This window comes from Solea solea, chromosome 14 (genome assembly GCF_958295425.1).
Source record: "Solea solea chromosome 14, fSolSol10.1, whole genome shotgun sequence".
Lineage (NCBI taxonomy): Eukaryota > Metazoa > Chordata > Actinopteri > Pleuronectiformes > Soleidae > Solea > Solea solea.
Window position 1 is genome coordinate 16,346,665 of NC_081147.1, and position 23,861 is coordinate 16,370,525.

Consider the following 23,861-nt stretch of genomic DNA (forward strand, 5'->3'; position numbering starts at 1 on the left):
GGCAAAGGTGTCGGAACAGTGAGGCCAGTGCCATTATATTGGCTGTACACTGATAATGTTTGGTATTGACACTTTGAAAGATGGATATAAGACCATAAGAGATCAGCCTTTCAGCTTTTATTTCCAGGTATTTACACCAAGATATGTTTTGGAAGATTTTCTGTTTCTTTTTACTATTTCTGCGTCTGTATTATAGGAGCACATAAAAATGTCGTTGCAAATCCTGTGCATGCAATAACTGCATCAAGCCTCTGACCCGCTGACGTCACCAAACTTTTTGCATTCTTCTCTGTCAGCTGGTATAACACATGCTCAATAGGGTTGAAGTCTGGAAATGTACTTTGGATCATTGTCTTGCTCTATGATGAAGGATCTCAACACAACATTTGGGTTGAACCTCTTTAAATTGGTAGCCAAAAATCTTTCTGTAACATTCCGAGTTACATCATCAGTGAAGATCAATGAGCCCATCCCAGAAAAAGCGCAAACCATGACATTATGCCATGACACACAGAAGAGCTTCTATGTTCATCATGATCATGAGCAGATCCTTTCTTTTACCACACTTTCGCCTTTCCATCAGTTTAGTGACGCTTAATCTTATCGGTCCATTAAACTACGTCCCAAAACATTTGAGCCTTTTTGGCAAATTCCAATTTTGCTAATAAGCAGTTTGCGTGTTCTTGTGTAGCCTCTGCACTCATGTTCTTGGTGTGCATTGTGTTACCTTCACTCTGGCCCCCTGAAGGTTATTGGTGATGTCACTGACAGTAGTTTTCGGGGGGTTTTTTTTCAGTTCTCACAAAGTTTCTGTCATCAACTGCTGATGTTTTCCTCGGTCTACTGCTTTGATGCCTGTTTGCTGTTCCACATAGTTGCAGTGGCTGTGGTCAATGTTTGTGCAATGGCTCTGATTGATTTCCCATCATATCACAGCGTCAACAAAAAAAAAGAAGCTTTCTTTTCTCCCATAGACAGCTCGGTGGTCTTCATGTTGTCTGCACAGGCAGAACCCACAGCTGAAAGTGAGAGTGGATATTTACTGCTATTTTTTTTTTATTGTTTGGTTAATCAATTTATTTGGACACACCTGGACAACAAAAACACCAGTTGTTTAACACACAGTTGGTAAAAGCTCAAATACTGATCTCTTTTCTTATTCATCTCTTGATGTCAAACCCAAGTGTTTTCAACGTACAGCAAAAACAAGTACATTTGGAGGGGACTGCATGTTCTCAGTGTTACAGAACAAGCAAGTAGCTGTGCAAATTACCTACGGTATGCCTTTTTATGAGCAGTTTAATGTTTGCATTTGGGAAATAACAAACAATCTGGGAGTGTTTTGGACTGAGTTTTGTTTTCACTGTGAAAAGTTTGAACAATCACAGTTGGCTGAGAAACTACATGAAAGCGTTGGACTCCTAACATCATGCAGAATCACATCCGGGCGGAGCGTCGCTCCACACAACTTGCAATGTCAGATTTGAAAAAGCCTTCGTCAGCAGTTTCACAGCAATCAAACATATTTAATTGGCACCCTTTTTTTTTTTTGTTTTGTTTTTTTTTGCAAATACCAACATTTCATATTGGGAACAGGCCAATCTTTAACCTTGAACTGATTACTGGTCTCACCCCTAGAGTGCACCGTTTCAGAGAAAACAAAGTATATACTGAATGTTTTCATTATATGTGTTTCTGTGTTTTTTTATAGTATGTGCATGTATGCACGTCTGTGAAAATCCTTGAAACAAGATTAAGATTTACAGCAAAACACTTCCATTTTGGATGACAATAAGGGGGAAAAATAAAAATCAATCACCGTGTCGGACAAAGTCGACACAGCCTGCCAGTGTTTTGATCAGCTGCCTTTCACATAGTGCTCTTCTGTAAACACTGATGTCCGTGCAGTGTGAGCCGTCTGTTTCCAGAGAGCACAGCAGGGTCATGTCCTCGTAGCGCTTCAGTTGTTGTCTACATTCAAGCCCGCTCAAAGACACAAACACCAAATAGTTCAAATTCGCCTTCTTATTGCTGTAATTCAACCAAAGATTAACTCCCAGCTGTCGGTGTAAATGAGTCTTGGCGTAAATCATTCATACATCCATCCATCTGTTATAACAGCAGGTTACAGGAACGGTTTGTTCGTCTGTCAAGCGTCGACTCGTTTTCTCTCTGTTCTGCAATCCGTAAGGGGAGAACAGCATCGTCGCTTGAAGTCAGATAACTGTCATTAATTAGTTGCTCAAGTCTAGCTCCCACTGAGAGAAGATTGTTATTCCTGTCATACAGATCTGAGAGAGGAGAGATCAACAGCTCCTTTGGCCCGAGTTTCATTCTTTAGTGCATTTCCACTTCTTCTACCCCTAATCCCTGGTAGGTATTTAGGTCCAAGCTGAGGATGGGTCGCTGTGGGAAAATTGCCATGATGCTACTTGATTTTAATTTGAACACAGTACACATTAACTGCCCTTGAAAGAGCTGCCCTATACTCTAGAGCTGATGTGGGTCATAATCCACTCTTGTATGCACCTGCCTCCCAGGAGGGCTGTTGTCATTTTAAGTTCATAGCCACCAGAAACACTTCTTGCGGAGTTTCTTGACACGGGCCTTGGTGCCAGTGCGGCTGGAAGGAGCTTGCATGGGCTTGGTCAGAGCAGTCGCAGGCACATCATACTCCCCCTCGAGGGCCTCCATAATGACCTGGAGTCGTCCCTCCTGCTGTCGGAAATCATGTTCCACACTGGAGAGGAAAGTGTCAGAGAGAGAGAGAGAGCGGTTGATAAGGTGTGAAAAATGAAAATTTGACTTTACAATGTTATCAGACCCGACTGAGGGAGCGTTTGTGTGTATACGCAGAAACGTCACAGGGCAACACGGGATCTCAACACTGCTCTCGTGAGAAACTCCCGAGAGTTGCTGCATAAGTCAATGAACTCGTTTGACAATGGTTTGAATGTCACAGGCGTTTGTGTACATTTAAAAAGGCCTTACTTCGCCCGCCCCCCCCACCCGTTAGTGTTCATCTGTGCTTCATGCATCAGTAGATCACAGGTTGGCGGGGTGTGAATGGAAAAGGGAGCAGAGAAGGAGAAGAGCATTTGCAAAATGGAGGTGTTAAAATGGGGAGCAAGGGAGGAACATTTTTTTGCTCCTCTGATGTGTTCAAAGCAGACCCTCTTGGCTTTCTTTTTCTATGCTCTTCTCAACCCCCTTCTCTCTCTTGTGCTCTCTTCACACCATCTTTTTGAAGTGTCCACTGCTGCAGGTCAAAGTGTAGTAGAGTTTCTCTCTGCTTTTGGTGTGTGTGTGTGTGTGTGTGTTTTCTTTTTCAATTGGATTATAGGAGTGGAGCTGCAAAGGGCCCTGCTTCTAGACTTAATTAACCACATGTTGAGGCAGGGGGAGCAGAGGCAACAACAGTTACTCCTATCCTTGTGTATGCCAAAACACACACACACACACACACACACACTACACACATGTGTTCTCCCCTGGCGCCCACATGTGCATCCTCTACAGCATGCCCAAGGCTGAGTGAGGGATGAAGGCAATGCACAGGGGCTGATGGAAGGAGAACAGTGAGAAAAAAATGAAAGAGAGGCCACTGGAGACTTGGTGAGAGCAGATAAATGTCTGCACCCCGAGTAAAGAGGGATGAAGGGAATGAGTGGAAAAAAAGGAAGAGGTAAAAATCACCCTTTAGTAAATTTAAATTGTCTTGTTCTTGAATGATGGCTCGTCTTTTGCAAACGTCTCCAGCAGTGCACTTCCTCCACCTCTTACAACCTCTCTATAGCTCTCTCTGTCAATATTGTTCGTATTGTTCATGGGATTATGCCAAAGTGGAAAAATCTGCTGCCCTTAATTCATTCAGCAAGCTGTCGTCTAGAGCTGCAACTAACGATTACTTTCATTCAAAAAATGTTGACCTGCAAATGATGATGTTCTCAAATCTGTTTTTTCATTTTGTTTTTTTTGTCCAAAAACCAAAATGATTGACTTTTAATGATTTCTTTGTTATCCAGAGCAAAGACGTGAAGAAAATATTCACATCTAAGAAGCTTAAACAATCGGAAATCTTGTTTTAATCATGAAAAAAACTTCAAAAGTAATAATAATCGATTAATCGCTTCAGCTCTACTGTCGCCTTAAGCATCCGTGCAAATGTGTGCATGACTCTGTCGTCCTGTAGCTCCTGTAATTATGAGACAGTAGCTCAGTGGTAGAGTGAGTCGTCTTTCAACTCAAGGGTTGTGGGTTTGATTCCCTGCTCCGCTTAGGTAAGAATATGTGTATACAGAACATGTCCCATTATATAGACATACTGTGTATGTATCTGTTCTTGTAGCTGTCATGGCAGAAAACCAGAGTGGCTGTCAAAAGTACCTCTCCCCTCTGTCTCTCATCACACAAATTAATTAGTGCTGACAATGGCATAACATCCTCAGACAGCCAGCCCACATCAAATCCACTATTTTCAAAGTAACACAAACCCTTAGGAGGGATGTGTGAGTCCCATATGTCATTCATCCTCTGCTTGTGACTTTCTTTCCTTATCTCCAGCCGTCTTTTTATCCTGAATCCTCTCTGGGGCTTTGATAAGGCGGTTACTGTCCAATCAAACAAACGAAGCTCGTGCACTCCTGGCTTTTTGTGTTTTCACAATGGGCTGCTGAACATGTGCATTTGTGAAAATAAAACGTATACTGACTGAGAAGAAATAGAAACATAATGAGGAAGTAGACTGCATACATCTGTCCACAAATTGTGCAGTATAATTATGCCTTTTCTGTGTGTGTGTGTGTGTATTGGCTTATGCATGTGCAATGTATGTCGTTATCTAATCAACGCGGGTATCCATATTGGTGGGCTTAATCACAGTGTGTGAATGCATAATTATGTGTGTGTGTGTGTGTGTGTACAAGAAAAACAAAGTGAAAGTGGAGCACAAAAGGAAAATCTCAATCGAGAGGGGAAGGGGGTTTAATGATGTGTGTAAAACTCTTGAGATTAGGGAAGGCTCTGATCCTAGAAAAAGGGCTAATAAAAGAAATAAAAATGGTGCCTTTATTACTCACTGATTGCTGATCCATAGATCTGTTTTGTGATCCGTAGATTTGAACCCCCCATCAATGTATTCTAGTTAAGGTGGTAGAGCCATAATTCCCTTTTCTGTATAGGGTGTGTCAACAAATTTGTTCTTCCCCGTCTTTTTTTTGCACACAGTTCTGTGCATGTGGCTGTGCAAAGCAGTGGAAACTGTGAGTGTTCATTAAAAATGTGTGTTTATCTTATATTATACAGTACATACTGTATATTTACAGGTGTATGAGTATGGCACCAAGTGGCAGTCCTCTCCCTTTGGTGTTCATTAACTTTCTTGGCTAAGGATCCTGTTGTGGTAATTAAGCTCAGGGGAAAGAATTATATAAAAAAAAAAGGGGGGGGGGGGGGAGTGTCAGAGTTTGGTGCAAAGTATTAGAAAAGTATCACAGTAGCTATGAGATAACACAACGGAGGGGTAGAAAGTAAAATTACAGGAAGGATGCAGATGTGGGGCTGCTGGGAGGCGAGGGCCTCTCGAGAGTTCCAGAGAGTTGGAATAAAGGGTCTGGAAAATGTGTCTTTATCCCTCATGGTATGCAAGGGAAATTTGTATGATTGTAAACAAGCGGCGTACACTTCAAACACTTTGGTGTTATTCATGCACAAAGAAAGTTGCGAACCAAAAGGAATTTTTGATGCCAGAGTTTTCTAGTTAGCAAGGAAATGTTTTTTCTGTCTCGTATGAAGGCAGAGAGAGAGAGAGAGCAGTGGTGGAGGTTCAGTGATTATAATCTCACAACTGTAGAATGGATGAGGCACAGGTGGACAGTGGGTCAGTTTGATAGTGCTGCTGGGCATGCATGGTATGAAAAGATGGAATGGTTTGCTAAATGAAAAGTTGAGAATGACGGGGGGAAGTGTCAGGCGAGCGTAAAATAGCAGTGTGTTCTATGAGATCGTACGGTTTTCAACTACAATTTCAATCACAACACGAGAGACAAATGTACCAAGAGTAAAGACCCGATTCATTTGCATGTTTGCACACAACACAATTGCACGTGTAAATAATGTTATAAGTTATAAGAGTTGGAGAAAAGCGCGGAGAGACAACACGATATCAGAAAATCTGAGTGCATAAAAATACCACAAAAAAGAGATTATGTGAATTACTGATTAATCTCTGGAAAAACAACAGAACTCCTGCTGTTTTTAAAGCTACTAGACCTTTTCCAGGAAAAGGTGCAGGTCTATTTGTTATTCTGCTCTGGGCGAGAATGTGTTGTCATTTGCATTTGCATGGTTATGTAATGCAGTAAGCTCATTATCTTGATCAGGTTACCTGTAAATGATGCAGGCTGTCCTTTGGCAGGTTGAGCAGTTGTTTATGTCCTGACCCGTTCTGTATGAGCTGCGACTGTGAAGACAACACATGGTGAAACACTACAACAGCAACGGGCTTCAATATTACACTGCGACTTTGTCACTCACGACAGATTGCACATTTGTTGGACTGGAAATAATCTCGCCATCAACCGCCACAGTTATTGTAGCTCTCTCCGTCCACACACATTCAGAACTGTGACATGTGCGTGTGTGTGTGTGTGAGCATGTGGTGTACCTGAAAAGGAAGGAGTTGAGTTGTCCCAGTGGTTGAAAACCTGCCTGTTTGGTATGCAAGCAGGTGAAAACTGCTGCTAACCGTTGTGTGTGTGTGTGTGCACACAGTGACTTTCTACATGGGTCTGGTAAGGTAAAACACCACATTCAAGCACACTTTGTGGAAGCAAAGGGTTCAGTAAAAGTCATTTCGAGTTGGGTAAATAGTTCTGCTCTCATCAAGCATAGGAGTTCAGAGCTGGAGGAGCAGAATTGTTCAAATTATAATAAAAATTGATATTTAGAACATCTGAAAAGCTCACGACTTGCCATGCAATTTAATTTTAACAATTTGTTGCCGAGTTTGTTGTTGTTGTTGTTATTATTTTCGGCTGCCCCTGTTCCGTGCTGTGAAGACAAGAGAGCGTCTGATTCATTGCGATAAGTAGGCATTTAATTACATCAAGATGGACTCTGTGTCTGGCATCACATTTTCTCCCCTACCAGTCTTTACCCGTGATGGCAACGGCAAGAGACGAGAACTCTGTGCTTCAGGAGGAAAGAAACCGACGAGCCGAGCACAAAAATCCTTTCTGTTCAGCCGACACTTTTATCACAGCGGAACACTTAAGAGTACTTCTATTCACAGCATCAGATACATGCAGCCCCTCTTAGTTCTCTTACTCCTCGCTCACTTTTTGTCTTTTTTGTTCTTGCTTTCAGTTACTCTCTCTCTCTGCCTCCCCCTTTTTCTACACCCTGCGCCTTTATCCATTTGCCATTGTTTGTTCACTTAGCACGACACACACACACATGCAGGATATAGGCACACAATCCTTATGTCAATCTTAAATATTAAATGCGTCCCCTCTTGGGTAATGGGACAGAGATTATCTTGGAGGAAGAGACAGCGTTTAACTCTGAATAGCAAGAATGTGGAGGAGAAGGAGTAAAAAAAAAACATGTAGGAGAAGGAGCTAAATATTGTTTTGGAAGAAATTAGATAAAGGGATGACATTTAGTTTATAGAGAAGAGCAAAGGAGGTGACTAAAATGTGTGAATGCAGGGGCGTAATGGCGGGAGAAAGACGTAGGTAATACTGTAGGAGAGACGTTGTGAAGAGTGGGCTGGGAGAGGAGAAAATTGAATGGTGAAAGTTAACACTCAACACCAGTGAACAGGCTGGAGAAGGCAGTGATGGAAAAGGAAATATCAATAAGTGGTGATCGGGCAGAAATTTCATTAGAGGGGGCGAGTCACAGTGTATACAAGGAGGTGAAAGATAAGCAGAGTAGAATGGGGGGAGTATTAATTATGAATGAAGGAAAGACACGCGAGAGGGTGGAGGAGTATAAAAGGATGGATGTAGCTTGGAGCCAGTTTCACAGCCTCGGCGATAGTGGAAGGCATTGATCGAAGTATGGAAAACCAACTGCACTGTATGTGCTGTATAGCAGAGAGAAACAAAAGGATGGTGTTAAAGTAATTAGAGTTAGAAGTTGCAATTTAGCTTTGGCGAGCAGAAAGATTCATCTTACTAACACTGGTTACCTTTGGGACTTTATATCCTATAGGTGTATATATATATGGAAAAATAACAAAAGAAGATATTGAGACTTGCTAATATTGATTACAGTGGAGCATGTACCACATACACCCCATTCCATTCTGGCCGTAAATAGATCACTGTGGACAGATGTCGGTATCGGGGTCTGAATGAGGTCTTAATTGGTTGAGTTTCAGTCAATTCTTTATACTGTTGTAAGCAGAAGCACAACAATAATTGAGAAGAGCTTATTGGGCAAGTTGCCTGCAGTCAAACACTGTAAATGTAAGAAGGAAAAACAGTAGGAGAGAAGCACACAAGATAGAGAGGTGAAACCATGTAAAAGTAGGCTGAATGCTTAATAAAAAACACTGGAGTATTACAACCTCCAGCAACTTTTAGTGACTTTTTGAGCAGATTTTTACCTACTTTCTCTTTTTCACTACAGTCCAGCCATACTGTATTCTACATTTTGACCTAGTCTCTATACTTTTTTTATGTCCCTTATCTTAATCTTTTTCTTTTTATACATCCCATCCCCCATGTCCCAGTTTTTTTTTTTTCATCCCCTCCCTATCTCCCTTCACTCACCCTTCGCTGAGGGCCTTGCTCTTTTCCAGGTCTTGAATGACGTTGAGAAGCACTTTGATCTTCTCCTGATTGGACAGTAGGTTCTCCTCAACGCTCTGCAGCTGCCCCTCCAGCGCACGTGGCTTTTTCCCTGCAGGTCCAGTCCTCAGTCCTCCTGGAGCCCCGTTACATTGTGCTGTCATATGAGTCTTACAAGGCAGTGTGCGGTCTTCGAACGATTTGCTCCTCTGTTCTGTGTTGTCCTTGAGTTTGATCCGCGCTGACGAGGTTCGCTTGGGGGTGTTTGTAGTGTCCCGGCTGTTTTTGGTTTGTGCTACAGGTGTGGCTGGTTTGGAAGGAGTGGTTTTAGGAGAGTTTTTTGGTGGAAGAGATGGGATGTTGGTACGGGGAGGAGCTGCAGGTTTAGGTGTGACATGGACTACTTTTTTACAGTGCGTTTGTTCGTCAGCTTGCGGGTTTTTGGCCGTGTTATGCTTGCGTTTGTCAGTTGAATGTGGTTCCGTCACGTCTAGAGGTGGTGTGTGTTCTTGTGTTGTATGTGTGGTAGCTGTGGTTCCATCTGTGTTGTTTTGTGTTTCTGTCGTTTGCGTGGCGGAGTCCTTGTAGTTAGTAAAGTCGGCAGAATGCGGCCTTGTCTGCTGCTTTGGAGCTTTAGTTTTGTCTTGACTGTGTGCTGTGTGGTTGGAATGTGAGCTGCGTGTTTTTGGCATAGTGTGCGACAGCCGGGGGATCTGTGATGTTTTGACTGGTGTGTGTGTGGAGGTGCTTGCCGTTTCTGTCTTTTTGTTGCAAGACTGCGCGTTCACAACAGAGGAGTCTTTTTTTGACTGGTCTGGCGCCACGGACGGTTTTCGTGGAGGATTAGGTAAAGTCTGGCTGGTTGTTATTTGATTGACAGCCCTGCGACGGCATGCACCTGTACACGGTGCAATTTGTGATCGTCTCCTCCCACAAGTCCCACAGAGACGTGCCGGGGAATTCGTCATCACCCGACAGGGCCGAGGTGGCGTGGCGTGTACGGCCGCACAAACACTTGCGGTTTTTACGACTGAGCGATGGCTCTCGCCGCGTAGCGACTGCACCCTCCTCCGCTCACAGGTCGTCTCAACGTCTGTGGCCTCAGTGCAAACCCCTCCCACCACATCAGATGCTACCACACTTCCGTTTGTATACCGAGCTGTCTTTTTCCCCCTTGTGTCCTTGGGGTTTGTCCCAATACTTTTGATCTGGCAGTAAACTCCGCTGCCTGACCCTTGTGACCCCATGTCGTCCTGCGTGAGGCTGTTGATCTCGTTCTGAGATGTCTCCTTGGACACAGGCAGACTGTGGCTGTCACTTCTGATAACTTCCTCCGTCTCTGCTGTCGTCGCTTTGTCTGTTGCCATGGTGAGTGGGTGATGTGTGTTGGTTGGCTGGCTGCTCTGTTGTTTGATGGAGGGGAAAATCCGCAGTCCTGGAGATGTCTGCACCCCAACACTGCATAGTGGGCCCCATCGCCCCCCTGCCAGAGGAACCCCTAGTGCAGGCACTGGATTGGTTGGATCAGCCACCCTCCTGCCCATACTCCTCTGCAGTTTTAGCTCAGCCCCCAGAGGAGCTAAATGGGATTGGGGCAATCGGTGACATCAGACAATGTCGGCAGGATTATATCCAATATAAAGCAGCAATGACTCCAGCTCGTCTCACAGCCTGCGCGGCAGTGTGAGGAAGTTTGTATGTGGACGTGGAGGCAGAAATTCAATATCCAATAAGGCTGTGGACTTAAAGTGGTCTCCCATTGATGATCCCCTTGTTGGTTTGGGTTTCTGATTTGGAAATCAGTCTCACACCAGTTGCTTGTAGAGGATGAGTTGAACGCGTTCTCTGGGAATTGCTGGTTTACCTCTGGGAGAGAGAGGGAGAGAGAGAGAAATAAGAGAGTCAATGAATGAGGTGAATGACAGAGAGAAAAGAGGGAGAGAACATAAATACTGGCAAGAAGATGTAGACATTAGGCAGGTAAGGCACCACATAAAGGTTGAGGAACCTCAACTGAATATACACACTGACCAGATCAATAGAACTCTTTCAGCCTCTTATTAGACCAGAAGGTAGGTGGGAGTTAAAGAGGCAAAAGTAATTCTCAACTTCTTCCTCTGGAATAATATAGACGACTACAGGTATCTGAAAATGTGTATACAAATGCAAGTCACACACACTCACCAGAGCTCTGTGCAATAAATCTTTGAAAAATAGAACATCACTTATTGTAGTCTGGCATTATGTGGTGATGACACAACGTGAAACACTTTAAGGGGCATTGTGTTTGCCTTTCAAAGCAATATGTAAAGCAAGGATGCCTCACGGCCTGCAGTTTAGATTTCCTTTTAAATACGTCCCACGTACTGCAAAGCATTTGCACGTTTATGGTAAACGTTTCATGTGTAGGATTTAGTGGCATCTAGCTGTGAAGTTGAATATTGCAACCAATCTACTACCCTCACAACCCGTTAATCCCTGTGAACACGTAGGAGTGAGCAACCTACCACGACCCTTTATCATTTATTCTATTCTACGAGAACTACAATTTACAAAAATTGACATGCATGGAAGTGTGATTAAAAAAGTTTTTACTTATGTTATTATTTAAAAGACTTTTTTTACAAACATACATACAGGTACATACAAAGTTCTTTATGTAACGTGAATTCTGGCTGTTTAAGAGAATATACGTTTCAGGCACATAAAATAGACGTAAAAAAAAATATGAAATCCTGCACACGTTATGATCCTCAGCTCACATCACTGAGATTTTACTTTACTGTTGCACTTTAACACTGCGATTGGCTTTAAAATTGAGGCGAGATCATATAACCAAATTTCTCCTCTGAGGAAATCAGGTGATTGCAGCAGCACACTATTGGCAAGAGATAAAGCTCCTATAAGAGTAAAGGGAGGTTAACTGTCAGGTATAAAGTTGAGCTCACATTTTAGTGAATGATTTTATCTCACGCACACTTGGAGGGCAATTAACTGTGTTGCGTCTGCTCAGAATACAAGCTTTCAGTACAGGTTGGAAATGCTTTTATTATGCTCTCTTAATTTCTATCCACCTATGTTTAAAGCAGACCACTTCCTACCTGTGATCCCTCTTTGCTGCTGTTGATTCCTTTCTATATCGACAAGATGTCTGTTTAGATAGATGACAAACGGTCTCATCAATAATTATGATGATGAAATGCCTTTGTTTTCAGTTTGTCTCCCTTCTGCATACAGTGATGTCTTTTCATTGCAGTCACTGTGTGACATCCAATGACGTGGCATACACACACACACACACACACACACACACACACACACACAATTCACGCACGGAAAGAAAGAAAAGGAGCTTTTCAAGCCAGCTGGTGCAACATCACAGCACAGATGCTTGCTGTACAGTGTCAAGGCTGGAACAATGCACTATTTTGAAAAATAAACGAGTTACAGGCTTGTTCACATATTTGTTTTAGATGCTTTGAGATCAGTAACGTCACGTTTTTTTGTGAGGAAGCTTTCTTTCTTTTTTTTTTACTGAAAGTTTCCTTTTCGAAAAAAAAAGTTTTTGAAATGTTCTCGTCATTCTCTCTGTAGTTTGAGACATGTTTCCACTGGACAGATGCAAGCACAACCTGACTGCTGCACTGCAGCTGCAATAGTCCATAAATATTCAGGATGGAGGGTTCACTCACGTTAATGCGCTGTGAGACTTATATTAACTCGTTGTGAAGCTTGCTGTCTCCACCTGTTTTGACGCTATGAGCTAAATTAAAATGGACAGTTTAGTCCTGCGATAGTTTTTCCCTCTGTAATTTATAATATCAGGAGTTCACTTTTCATTTCAAATAATAAAATATCAAACAGAATGATTTCGCCATGTAACTGTGTTAATCCTGGAGGCCTTGCCCTTGAGCAACAGCATCAAATTGGAACAGTTTAAATATCAGTTGTTATTAGTCATCGTCCCTCTGTGATGAAACTTTGAACATGATAATTTAACCAGAACCAGACCCAGGATGGGCGGCCATCTGCCTCGACCAGTTGGGTTGAATGCAGAGAAATAATTTGAGAGGGAAGAGAATAAGAGACGAGTGAGGGAGACGACGGGAACATCTGTGTAACTTTATGTATTTATGTAACACTGCAGGCTGGTTGGCATAATGACAATATTGAGAGTGATGCCAATGTGATGTAATACCCTAGAATAACAGCGTCAATAATGATAGTATCAATTATTATAGGTATTATTGTTAGAATGATAACAATACCTCTCTATAATACATATTTCTTTATCGAAATCAGATTGAGGGTCAGCTCCAGCAGGTGGATGAGAAATTAATGTAGATGTGTTTGCAAGAGGAAATTGCAGGTGATGATGATGTTTTTCCTGAGATAGGTAGACAGATACAGAACAGGGAGAAGAGGCGAGAATGCGTGTGCAGAGATGCCTACTGTGTCAATGAGTGTGCGTTTGCCTGTTTATGCGTGCCATCGAGTACTTTGCCTTGGGATTCAGATTAAGTCAGTTGAAGATAATTTCACCGCAGCTCATTTCCAAGCCTCTTTTCTTCGCGGTGGCAGCACCTGCTGCAACAAACTTCCTCTCTCCTTGCTGTCACCTCCTATTTATATTTTTGTGTGGATGTATGTGTGGGTGTTGCGGGTGGGTGGGAAGGTGCCAACCATTTCAAGTCTCAGTCTTCACCCCTGACCTGCAGGCTGTCAGGCAGAAAGTGACACCATGTTCTCAGAAGTCAGTTTCTGTGATTCACATGGCTTCCTGTCTCTCTCCTCCTTCCCCTCTTTTGCTCGGTCTCTAAATCGTATTGAATACCACTCCCCTCCCCGTCACTCTTGTCTTTCATCATTACCAGTGCTTGTTGTCGCACTCTTCCTCTCACCACCTGCATTTCCGTCTGTCATGTTGTCTTTGAGTTGCTGTTTATTTCTCTCTTCTCTTCCTCTGCCTCTATATTTAATCTTAGCCTCTCACCTATATCACACCCCCAGCTGTGCCAAAATGAACAGGGAGGAGAAGGGGAGGTATTGCTGTTGGTTTGGGGATGAAGGGGAGGCGACCAAAAAGGGAGAACAGGAGGGAGGAGGAGAAAGGTGGTGGGAAGGATGGGAGGGAAATAACAGATGAAGGAGAAGGTTCACAGACGAGATAAAAGCAATATGTGAGTATGTGCGTGTACTGTATATCTCAGAAGAAGAGATGCAAAGGCCCATTTTCCTCAGATGGAATCTCTGATGGTGTCACAGAGTGTGTTGAAGAGTACAGAAATAAATATGTGAAAGGACAAAAAAATAAAAATTTGGAAGCTGCGCAAACTGCTCGCCTGTAATCAATATGCACTGCAAATGTGATTGAGCATCTGTCACCAAATACACAGGCATGCAAACTCGACATGGAGTGTCTTGACAGGGTGCAGCATTTTATGGAAACTGTTTATAAAACCAATGAGTTTAATTTGCCAGTTAATGGGTCTGGGCCGTAAAGTAATTGTCTACATGCAGACAAATGCAGTCTGCTCGCCCTTGAATGTGTGTGTGTGTGTGTACACATAGGTTTGAATGAGAGTGCACCCATGCCTTTGCAGTGGTAACGCAGCACCGGATGCTACAGCTAATTGAGTCCCTTGTCGTTTCAAGGTGAGCCTCATTTTTCAACCAGCGATTGATGGGTCCTATGTGTGTTTTTGTGTGTGTGTGTGTTTTAGGGAGACCAAGGCTCACTTTACTGCTCTGTAATCACAATGCTTCTCTCACTCACTTTCTCTCGCCCCCTCACCCCACAACAGAACGGATGCAGCACTTTATTTGCCTTTTGAGACGAGGCACACACACGGAATTGTGCAAAGAGAAAACAATATTTCCTTTTCTTTTTTTTTTTTCACTCTGTTGTCTTTGCTCAGAGCAACTTGAGAAATCAAATTCTTCAACACAAGACAATTTACTTCAGTGACTGTACTCGGAAGGAAAAGGCTCTGCTCTTGAGGGTCCTACCAAAACAAATCAATCTAAATAAGCCTGCGCATGTTTTTGTAAGGTTGCAACTCACAGTAATCCTAAGCAAATGGAGAGACTAAATTATTAATTGCTCCTCTTTTAATTGATGTAAAGAATTAATACAAGCTGTTACATTGGTCTGTCAGGTGAGAGACTTAATGTGCCAATGTGGTAAGCATTTCAAGAATACTAAAATATATACCAGAGGAGCAAGAGTGGAAAAGGAGGAAAACAAGTGCAGTGTTGAGTGGAGACACTGGAGGACCCCATTCAGGAAGCTGCCACAGCACTGGAGATCTCTCTGCACCTGTTGGTGTACTTCAGAAGCACAGGACGCCCCTGTTACTACCCTGTTACATTACATTACATGTCATTTAGCAGATGCTTTTATCCAAAGCGACTTACAATAGAATCCAGTACAATTAGCCAGGGGTGGAATCGAACTTGCGACCATGATGTCTTTCGTACACAAGGTATGGTCTTAACCACTGAGCCACTCCACCCCCTGTTCAACCAACCTGTGAGAGAAAGGGTCATATAGAGCCAACTAGACTAAGACCTGGCCCGAGAACTGGAAACCATGCTAGCAGGAACAGCAGAGAGGAAGATCAAGAGCTTAACAGCAATGGTTTTCAATATGGCAGGAGAGCATTTTGGCACAGAGCAGAGAAGAGGCACCAGAGAACCACCAGTCAAGCAGCTTAACAGGAGGGAAAGCAAGATAATTTTTCTGCAGGATGAGGTTAAGAGCCTGAGCAAGAAGTTTCAAAGAGCAAGGCCTGAAGAAAAGGATGACATCAAGGAACTGACCAGCAAACTTTAGGGGCAACTGTGCCAGCTGAGGAGGGCAGAAAGGACTCAGAGACTGAGGAAACAGAGGGAGAAAAGGAGAACTCAGTTCATCAAGGACTTATAAACAGTACATTTACCAGAACTGTGCTTTGTGAAGCAAGATATGGGAGTCTGACTTGCCCTAAGGATGTTGTAGAGGAGTTATTTCAAGAGAGCCACTGCAACCCCCTTAGAGACCAAGCCATGACTGGGCACCCAAAGTTTGGCAGTGTCAAGAAGCCCAAAAAAGCGCTAGACGCCTGAGGACCATGATGGAGAGAGGTCAGAGACATCATACAGAAGTCTTGCATCATCAGCTCCATGACCAAATGGTATACCGCACAAATTATATAAATTAGACTATGGAAGCTTCTGCGCAGGATTTGGGTTAAGGGCACCATTCCATCTTCCTGGAAAACAGTAGAAGGCTGCTTTGTACCAAAGGAAGCGAACTCTTCACACATCATCCACTTCTGAATGATCTTCTTCTGAGTCCTAGCCAGATGATTGACACACTGCATGCTGAACAACAGTTACTTTGACATTTCAGTCCAAAAGGGTGGTGTCCCAGGCTTCTCTGGATGCTGGAACACACTATTGTCCATAGCCAACTGATCCAGGAGGCCAAGAAGGTCAAAGGCAACCTAGCAGTTACCTGGCTGGATTTGACAAATGAATACACATCAATCCCCCATAGTCTCATCAACGTTGCCCTGGAACACTACCACATCCCTCACCACATCAGGGGAATAAGTTACTTTTGGAGGATTAAAATTACTGTTCACAGCTACCCACTTTATAACTCAGTCGCATGTCTTGAAAGGAGAATTCAAAACAGGCTGCACCATCTCCCCCATCTTACTCGTCATGGGGATGAACCTGCTTTTAACAGCAGCAGGGAAAGCTTCCAGGTGGCCATGGCAACCTGGGCCAGAATGAAATTCAACCCATGGAAGTCAGAAATGGCAAAGTAACTAGTTGGGTTTGAAAACCTTCCATAAGTTTTTAGCATGAGTGTGGTTATCTAAAATGCTTAATTATAGATAAGTAACACTTATTCAATACTTCCATGAACAGCTGAAAGTTATCTCTCCATTAACTGACATTAGAAGTAGCTTTAGGAAACCTTGATTAATGTATGAAGTAATAATACCTTAAGTAACCTTCATATTAAATGACTAAATGCTACTTTAAAATTAAAGTAGCATTCAAATTAATTAACTGTTAGAAAATGCTTATTACAGCATATACTAACGTTAATTAATGCATTCTTAATGTTAAGTGTTACCCATTCATGTCCACCCATTTTTGCACAGTACTGTATGTGTGTATACACGTCTGATATTTGCATCCATTGCAGGTATACTGTATCATCCACTTTTTTCTTTTGTTTCCATTAATTGGTCAGTGGTTCCATTTCTTCCTTTGTCTTGGTGAAACATTTATCCCTGCACCTCAGACAGAAGGAGGAATCCAGTAATGAACATCAGAACAGCCAGGAAACCATAGCTCAGCTTGTTCTGCGGCTTGTTGTGCTGTGCAATTTAATTGGGTCCAACTGCATTTCCAGGGACAGAGTGCCTTCATCAGCATTTCAACTTAACAGCCAGGAGACATGGGGGTAATGTTCATATCAGAAAAGCCAAGTATCTAATCTAACCTGGCATCATTCAAGTTTGATTATCATTGTCAGTGGCAGATTGAGTCGCTCTGCTACACTGAAATCTGAGGCGTCTTTTCATGTCAACTGGAACAGTGGAAATAAAAATGATATATGAGAACTCGGCTTTCCCATCCCACACTCAAATGTTTCGAGTAATAGAACAATTGTAAATGCACTGGAAATAGCTGGCAAAAAGTTACCAATCAAGTCTTTTTAAATTGCTAGTAATTACTATAAAGTTGCAGTATTTCGCTGTATACACGCTAGCAGTTTTTTTGTTTGGGAATTACAGCAAATGAAAAAAACATCTAGCTGTAACTTAGTTAACTAGTAATGCCATATTCTATTTAGATTACAGAATTTACCTGGCAAACAATTAGCTGTTTATCCAAAATTCAATACATTCTGGTAAATTGCTAATTGCTTCTAGTAACCATGTATTTAATAAACACAATTATTGTGCATTCATTTGTGTGTCATACAAAAGGAGAGTAAGAGTTGTGGCAAAACACTTTTATTTTATTATTTTTTTTTTTACAGTACAACACTATAATTTTCTTAGCATTTTTAAACAACAACATACAAACATGTTAAATGTAAAACCTTTTTCCATTTACATGAATGTACAGTGTCCATTTGCATGGGGAGTCTTTTACATACGACTCATGCTTGGCTCCAGTCAAAGTCCATTAAACATTTGAGAAGAGACGTACAATGCAGTGGTTCCTCTTCTCCTTGACATTCTCACTTCCGCGATTCATCACCTTAGTGGATCCGGAGCCGTGAGTTGGATTGATAACAGTAAAGCATCTGAAAACACAAAATCACATAAAAAGAAACTTCAGATCAAAAAAGAAGAAACTTAGATCAGTTAGCACAAGATCCAGCTGATCATATGTCCTTCCTAACTGTCTAGTCACGCTAAACCAGAAAGTGGCTCTTAATTTTTCACTATAGTTACCAAAAACACCTTAAAATAAGCAGTGAGATCATCCCTATCACAAATATTACAACATTTAAAATGTCACAGAAAATCCTGACAGTCGGACAGAAATATGCCGAATGACAACTGTTTTTACCTGGAAATAGTCTCCCTCCATGTATGTCATTGACTAGATGCAATGTCCGTCCACACCTGTGGCAAACACATGTAAATACTGCTTGTTAATAGAAGTCATTCTCTTTCAGAAGGAAACAGGTGAAAACTTCTCTTGTTTGAGTCAATTGCTTAATTTAACATAACTCAGCTACTCGTATACATATATGTGCCCTTAATGCAGAACAGCCTTTAAGTTTAAGTAGATGTTTATGTAAGATAAACTTTTCTGTTACAACTTCACTCATAACGGCAAGTTAAGTCACATGACTATTGTTTTTGACCAACTTACGTGTTGCAGAGAGTGAGTATGTGGAGCTGCTCCTCTCCTCTGTGCGTCCACGGCACCAGGTCTTCTAACGTCTGCGTGACTCCAGCAGCATTTAATGGTAAAACACCTCATCTACAGCCAGATCACAGCTCATCTCTATATTGTCAGGTACATTACTGTGACAAATACTGCCAATTACTGTGTTTGTATTGTATACTCATGATGCATTGCAAATGACAGAGAAACTTGTGTGTCGTAGTGAAGTACACAGCGTGTTAATGACCATTTTAGAGACTCACAATCTCTGTTCTGCAGACCTTTGGAAATGGCATGCTGTTTTCGCACAGGGACACACATTTGTTTACATGGAGTCAACTTACAGACGCGACAATCTCTCTAATGCTCGAGTTGAAAATGTTCAACGTTGGCAAAGAATCGAGTTGAGGTGATAACTGATCTGCGTAGACATTCTCTAGATTAAGTAACGTACTTGCCAGCATCCAGACCCTGGATGGATTTTTGTGTGTGGGCACTCGGAGCTCTACGACACAAGTTGCACTTTATCTTTTGTGGAAATGTCTGCAGGGATGTTGACCCACTACTTGGCAAGTTCCACTGTTCTCTTGGGGAGCTCCGTACACACGGCAGCGGTTTCTTCTCTGCACACGTTTCCACAAGAGATAGAATGAGACAGTGTGTCTGATATTATCCATGGTTCTTGGTAAAAAGTTCTGTATTCTCTCACGGCCAAAATACGCCGACTTCTGGAAAGTGATCCCACTGCACGAAAAATTGCAAGGAAGTTTGGTGTGAACGTAGCATTATAGTAGGAAAAAGCCCAGGTCGTAAATCACAACAACAGCCAGGTACATTACTAATTTAGCAATAGCAAAATGGAATCCAGCCATCCTTCATTTCATTATACGTGTGCTTTTCCTGTAGTGACGTGTTATAGCTCACTGTTGGCAGTGTAAAAGATCCATGACTACCAGAATCAAAGTGTACTCCAAACACAAAGATTAATTTGTAAATCTCTTGGAGCTGACACTAATGTTCCTTTAAGCTATGACCTCAAAGCTACAGTGTGTGAGCTAACATTGTCGGTCCTTGCCCCTGGACAGACCAAATGGACTGTGGTGTGTGTGTGTGTGTGTGTGTGTGTGTGTGTTTTCCTATTTGTTACCTCTTTAGGAACCCTTCGGGCATGAACGCTAACCTTGACCAGTAGTCCTCATGGAGACCAAAGCCTGGTTCTAATGAGGCAGAACCTCATTTCTGATTATTAAGTTTCGGGCTAATATTTGAATTGTGGTGAGGCTGTGGTTAAGGTTCGGGATAACACTTTGTTTAGGCTAAATAAATGGATGAAGTCAAGGCAGTCTCCTAAGAATAGCTGTGTACAACTTTGTGTGTGTGTGTTTAGAATCAGTGATGCATACACTGGACCAAAACAGAAAATGAATTAAACCTGGGATTACTTTTCTTCATTAGACCAGTGAGGTATTGGCTCGCCTGGACTTGTCAGCCTTAATAACATCCTAAACTTTAATGTTTATAATTCTATAATAGTAAAGTCAATTTAAAGGGCTTCTTTCTTTTTAGTAGGACTATAGGTTAACAGTTTTAATATTGTTTCAAGCAATAACATGATTTATAGACTTCTATGTTCACACATTAATCAAATCACATATGTGCAAACCTACATATTATTAAAAAAAATAACCCCCCCATCCTTGTTATGGCAATTTGAAGGAGATTGATTGGGGTGTGATGAGGGCAAAGTCATTTCCTATTGCATTTAGTCGGCCCTCTGTCCCTCTTTTTGGTTTTATTTTAAAAAGGTATTTATAGCCAGGTAGTAATAACAAGGGAAGAGGTGAAATATAGACATAATAGTGCATTACCATTCTAATATTCCACTTTTATTGTTTACTGTAGAGATGTGTGCTCCAGAGCAGAGAAGTTAAACTGAAAATGTATGAGCTATTTGTCACCAGATATTTGTGATAAACATGGCGAAGTGAAAACTGGAGCTTGTAATCAACAGAGGAAGAATTTATGTTAAAATGTGCTGCAAATACACAACTACACACCTCAGTGTGGCCTAGAGTGTCATATCGTCTGGGTTTCACATTCTTGTTTAAACTGCATGCTCTCCTCCCTTGACTCCTTTTCTTCCTTTTTTTTTTTTTGCTTTTTCCTCCTGACACAGAATCTCTGTATTCCATTTTTTTCCACCTGTCCTTCTCTCTCCTGTGATTACTCCCTCATCTCTCTTTCCTCTTCGATCATCTCCTCTTTGTTTTTGCTGCTGTATCGCTGGTCCTGTCCACACGTCGCGGCAAATCTCTCCATCATTAACCCACAAGCCATCTCCCCTCCCCTTATCTCTCCATCCTGTTGCCCCCACTGCCCTCTCTACCTCTCCCTCATCCATCTCCCTGCCCTTCTGTCTTTCCAGTTGCTTTTTCTCTTTCACAGCGTCTCATCTTCTTAGTTGGACAGTCCGTCTGGTTAGCAGAGCAGCTAAAGTGTCAAAGATACACACACACACACATGAATGCCTTTGCGGTGTCTTTCCACTCTGCCCCTGTGCTCCTGCCATTCTCTGTTAACACGTATTTCCCTTTCTGTCCGTCACTGGTCACTCTCTTTAGAAATGGCGTATAAAGAATATCAATGCAGTATAATGCCATAAGCTATTGATTGTGTTTCCCTCTGCTTTAATTTGCCTTTTAAATAGTTGTTGTTGTTGTTTTCTTGCTGCAGTTGTTGCGTTGCTGTGTTGAAATAGAAATCTCTCCTGCGTATTTGAGCAAAACATTAAAATGATACAAAGAAAAACTAAAAGCACATTTATGAAAAACAAAATACAATAGTTTAGGCAAGAACGCTGGCTGCACATCATTCCTCCATAGAGAACATGTCACTAATAACCTCATAGCCACGTAAAACAATCGTTTTACATGGAAATAAGACATCTTTTTAACCATAAATTCAAAAAATAAAATGTTAAAACACTTCTAAGCAGGTGTATCTTCATCATTTATACTTATATTCTTAATGCATTTGATGAAAAAGCAGTGATAACGCTCGAAACACACAACTAGACATTACAATGTGCGCAAACATGCACAAACACTCATTTTAAATGATGCACTTAACTGACTGAAATGCTCAGGTCGTATAAATTCCCATGACCTTGTATACACACACACAGGTTTGTGCAGCTATTCTAATGAGGACCCTGCATTGACGTCAGTTCATTCAGGCACCCCTAAACACATCGTCATCCCTAACCTTAACTATAACCAGAAAATGCCTAATCCGAACCTTAACTCAACCACAATCCACATCTTAGTGCTGAACTTAACCGGCTCCTCAGACTGAGACACTCTCGAAAACCCACACACATACACACTAGTGGCAGCGTTAGTGTATAAAAGAAGGGTCATTGCAATCTAATCCCATATTAAAGCTACAGTAGCTGTTCTGATGTTTGCTTCAGATGCTTTTAATAGAGCAGCAAAGTCACACACACACACAGAAATGTAAGCATTTGTAATCATTCTGAAAGGTCAATTATAGTGGTAATGTAACATGATGCAACACAACATTACACAACACACACATATATAATGCACAGTGTGCAGATGCATCATTGACAGAATTACTCACTCATCACACACACACTGTGGTCGCTCTACTTCTTTATGGGAAAAACAATGCACACTGTTTAATACACAGCACAGATGTACGCGCCTGTCAAAGTCCGTGGAGAACACGGTTTGTTTGTTGTTTTTGTTTTGGGGCCAGAGGTTTTTAAGACTATGGATTTTCTCCTTTCTTGCTCTTGGCTGCTCAGCTGCTGCTTCCATTCCACTATTACCTCCATGAACGATCCGGACCACCGTCTTAAATCTTGAATGAACAGGTTGTGTACTCTTAGAAACATTCCTCAGAGGGTCATTACAGAGCGTCTTTGCCAGGAAGAAAACATGACTCACATGCACACACACACACACACACACACACACACTTTGGATTTTAATCAACTGTCTTTCATTGCTGTTTCAATCACTTACCTTTCATAACCTCCTCTTTGGTCCGTATTCTTCTCCTGTTCTTGTTCTCTCTCTCTTCTCTATAGTCCTTCAGTCCTCAGTGGTGCTCTCCTCTGACTCCTTACCGCTCGCTCGCTATCTCTCTCTGTCTCATTCTGTTGCTGCCGATCCTCACATGTTCACAGAGCCCAGTGATCCTCCCTCCTCTCTCTCTCTCTCCCCCTCTGCCTCTCTCTCTCTCCTCTATCTCCTCTATCTCTCTTTCTTTTCTTCTCTTCTCAATGCAATATACATCCATACATCTATATTCCAGATGCCATTACTCCGTTAATCCCTCCACTTTATTTCTCTCCTTGCTCCATATCTTTCTATTTATTGTTGGTTAATCCCAATCCGTGCCCTGGTTTCTACTTTGTGTGTGTGTGTGTGCGCACACACTCCTGCATTGACCCTGGCTTGATGTTAGACCCAGTGAAACTTTGGCAGCTCACAACCGGCTGCTTCTGGGAGTCAAGCCAGGACACAAACATGGTCTTGCATGCACGCACACACACACACACACACACACATACACACATAGTGGTGCAGCGTCCTTACTGAGGACACGCATAGATAATGAATTCCCTCGCCCCCTACCCTAACCTTAACCCTTACCCACTAAATGCCTAACCCTGAACCTCAACTTAATTCTAACCCTAACCTTAAAACCAGGCCTTAACCCCCCAAAAAGCCCTTTAGAATGTCCTTGTGTTCCCAAAATGTCCTCAATCCCCGTGGTTCGTTTGGTGCTCGCAGACACTTTGGGTGTTTTTTTTTGTGACTTGCTAATGCTCTCTCTCCCTCTCTGTCTCTCTCTCACTTTCTCACCTCACTCTCTCCTTAGAGCTGTTTCGTCACCGTCCTCCCTCTTCTTTGCCCCACTTTCACCTTCCCACGTCACGTCTTTCTCTTTTATCTTCATCTTTCAGACATACCTTCCTCCTCATCCCTGTTGGACCATCCTACCACATACCTGTACCCTCCTCCCATCACATTCTTTCCTTCCATTCACACAACCAAGATAACAGCACTCTGCTTTATTTCTTGAGGCAAATTCAACACAAAAAGGAGATGGATAAAAAAAAAA

General features: G+C 42.2%; 2 protein-coding genes across 2 annotated transcripts in view; one reads left to right on the top strand and one right to left on the bottom strand.

Annotated features, from left to right (window-relative positions):
• The window catches only part of LOC131472235 (dedicator of cytokinesis protein 2), an 84,030-nt gene that overhangs the window by 39,719 nt on the left and 20,450 nt on the right, over positions 1-23,861 (top strand). The window lies entirely within an intron of this gene.
• Positions 807-22,898, bottom strand: LOC131472236 (protein INSYN2B). Its single transcript, XM_058649192.1, has 4 exons — positions 22,757-22,898; positions 8,781-10,664; positions 6,386-6,460; positions 807-2,740 (listed from the first exon to the last, which is right to left on the bottom strand). Exons 2-4 carry the CDS (start codon positions 10,340-10,342, stop codon positions 2,563-2,565), a joined length of 1,815 nt encoding a protein of 604 aa, XP_058505175.1. The 5' UTR covers positions 10,343-10,664; positions 22,757-22,898; the 3' UTR covers positions 807-2,562.

Excerpts from the sequence above, each read along its gene's own strand:
- LOC131472236 (XM_058649192.1), bottom strand. The coding sequence starts at position 10,342 with ATGGGCAGGAGGGTGGCTGATCCAACCAATCCAGTGCCTGCACTAGGG. Across the intron at positions 6,461-8,780 it reads AGCAAGGCCCTCAGCGAAGG|TCGCAGCTCATACAGAACGG; the intron begins GTGAGTGAAGGG and ends TTGTCTTCACAG. Across the intron at positions 2,741-6,385 it reads ACAGCCTGCATCATTTACAG|TGTGGAACATGATTTCCGAC; the intron begins GTAACCTGATCA and ends TTTCCTCTCCAG.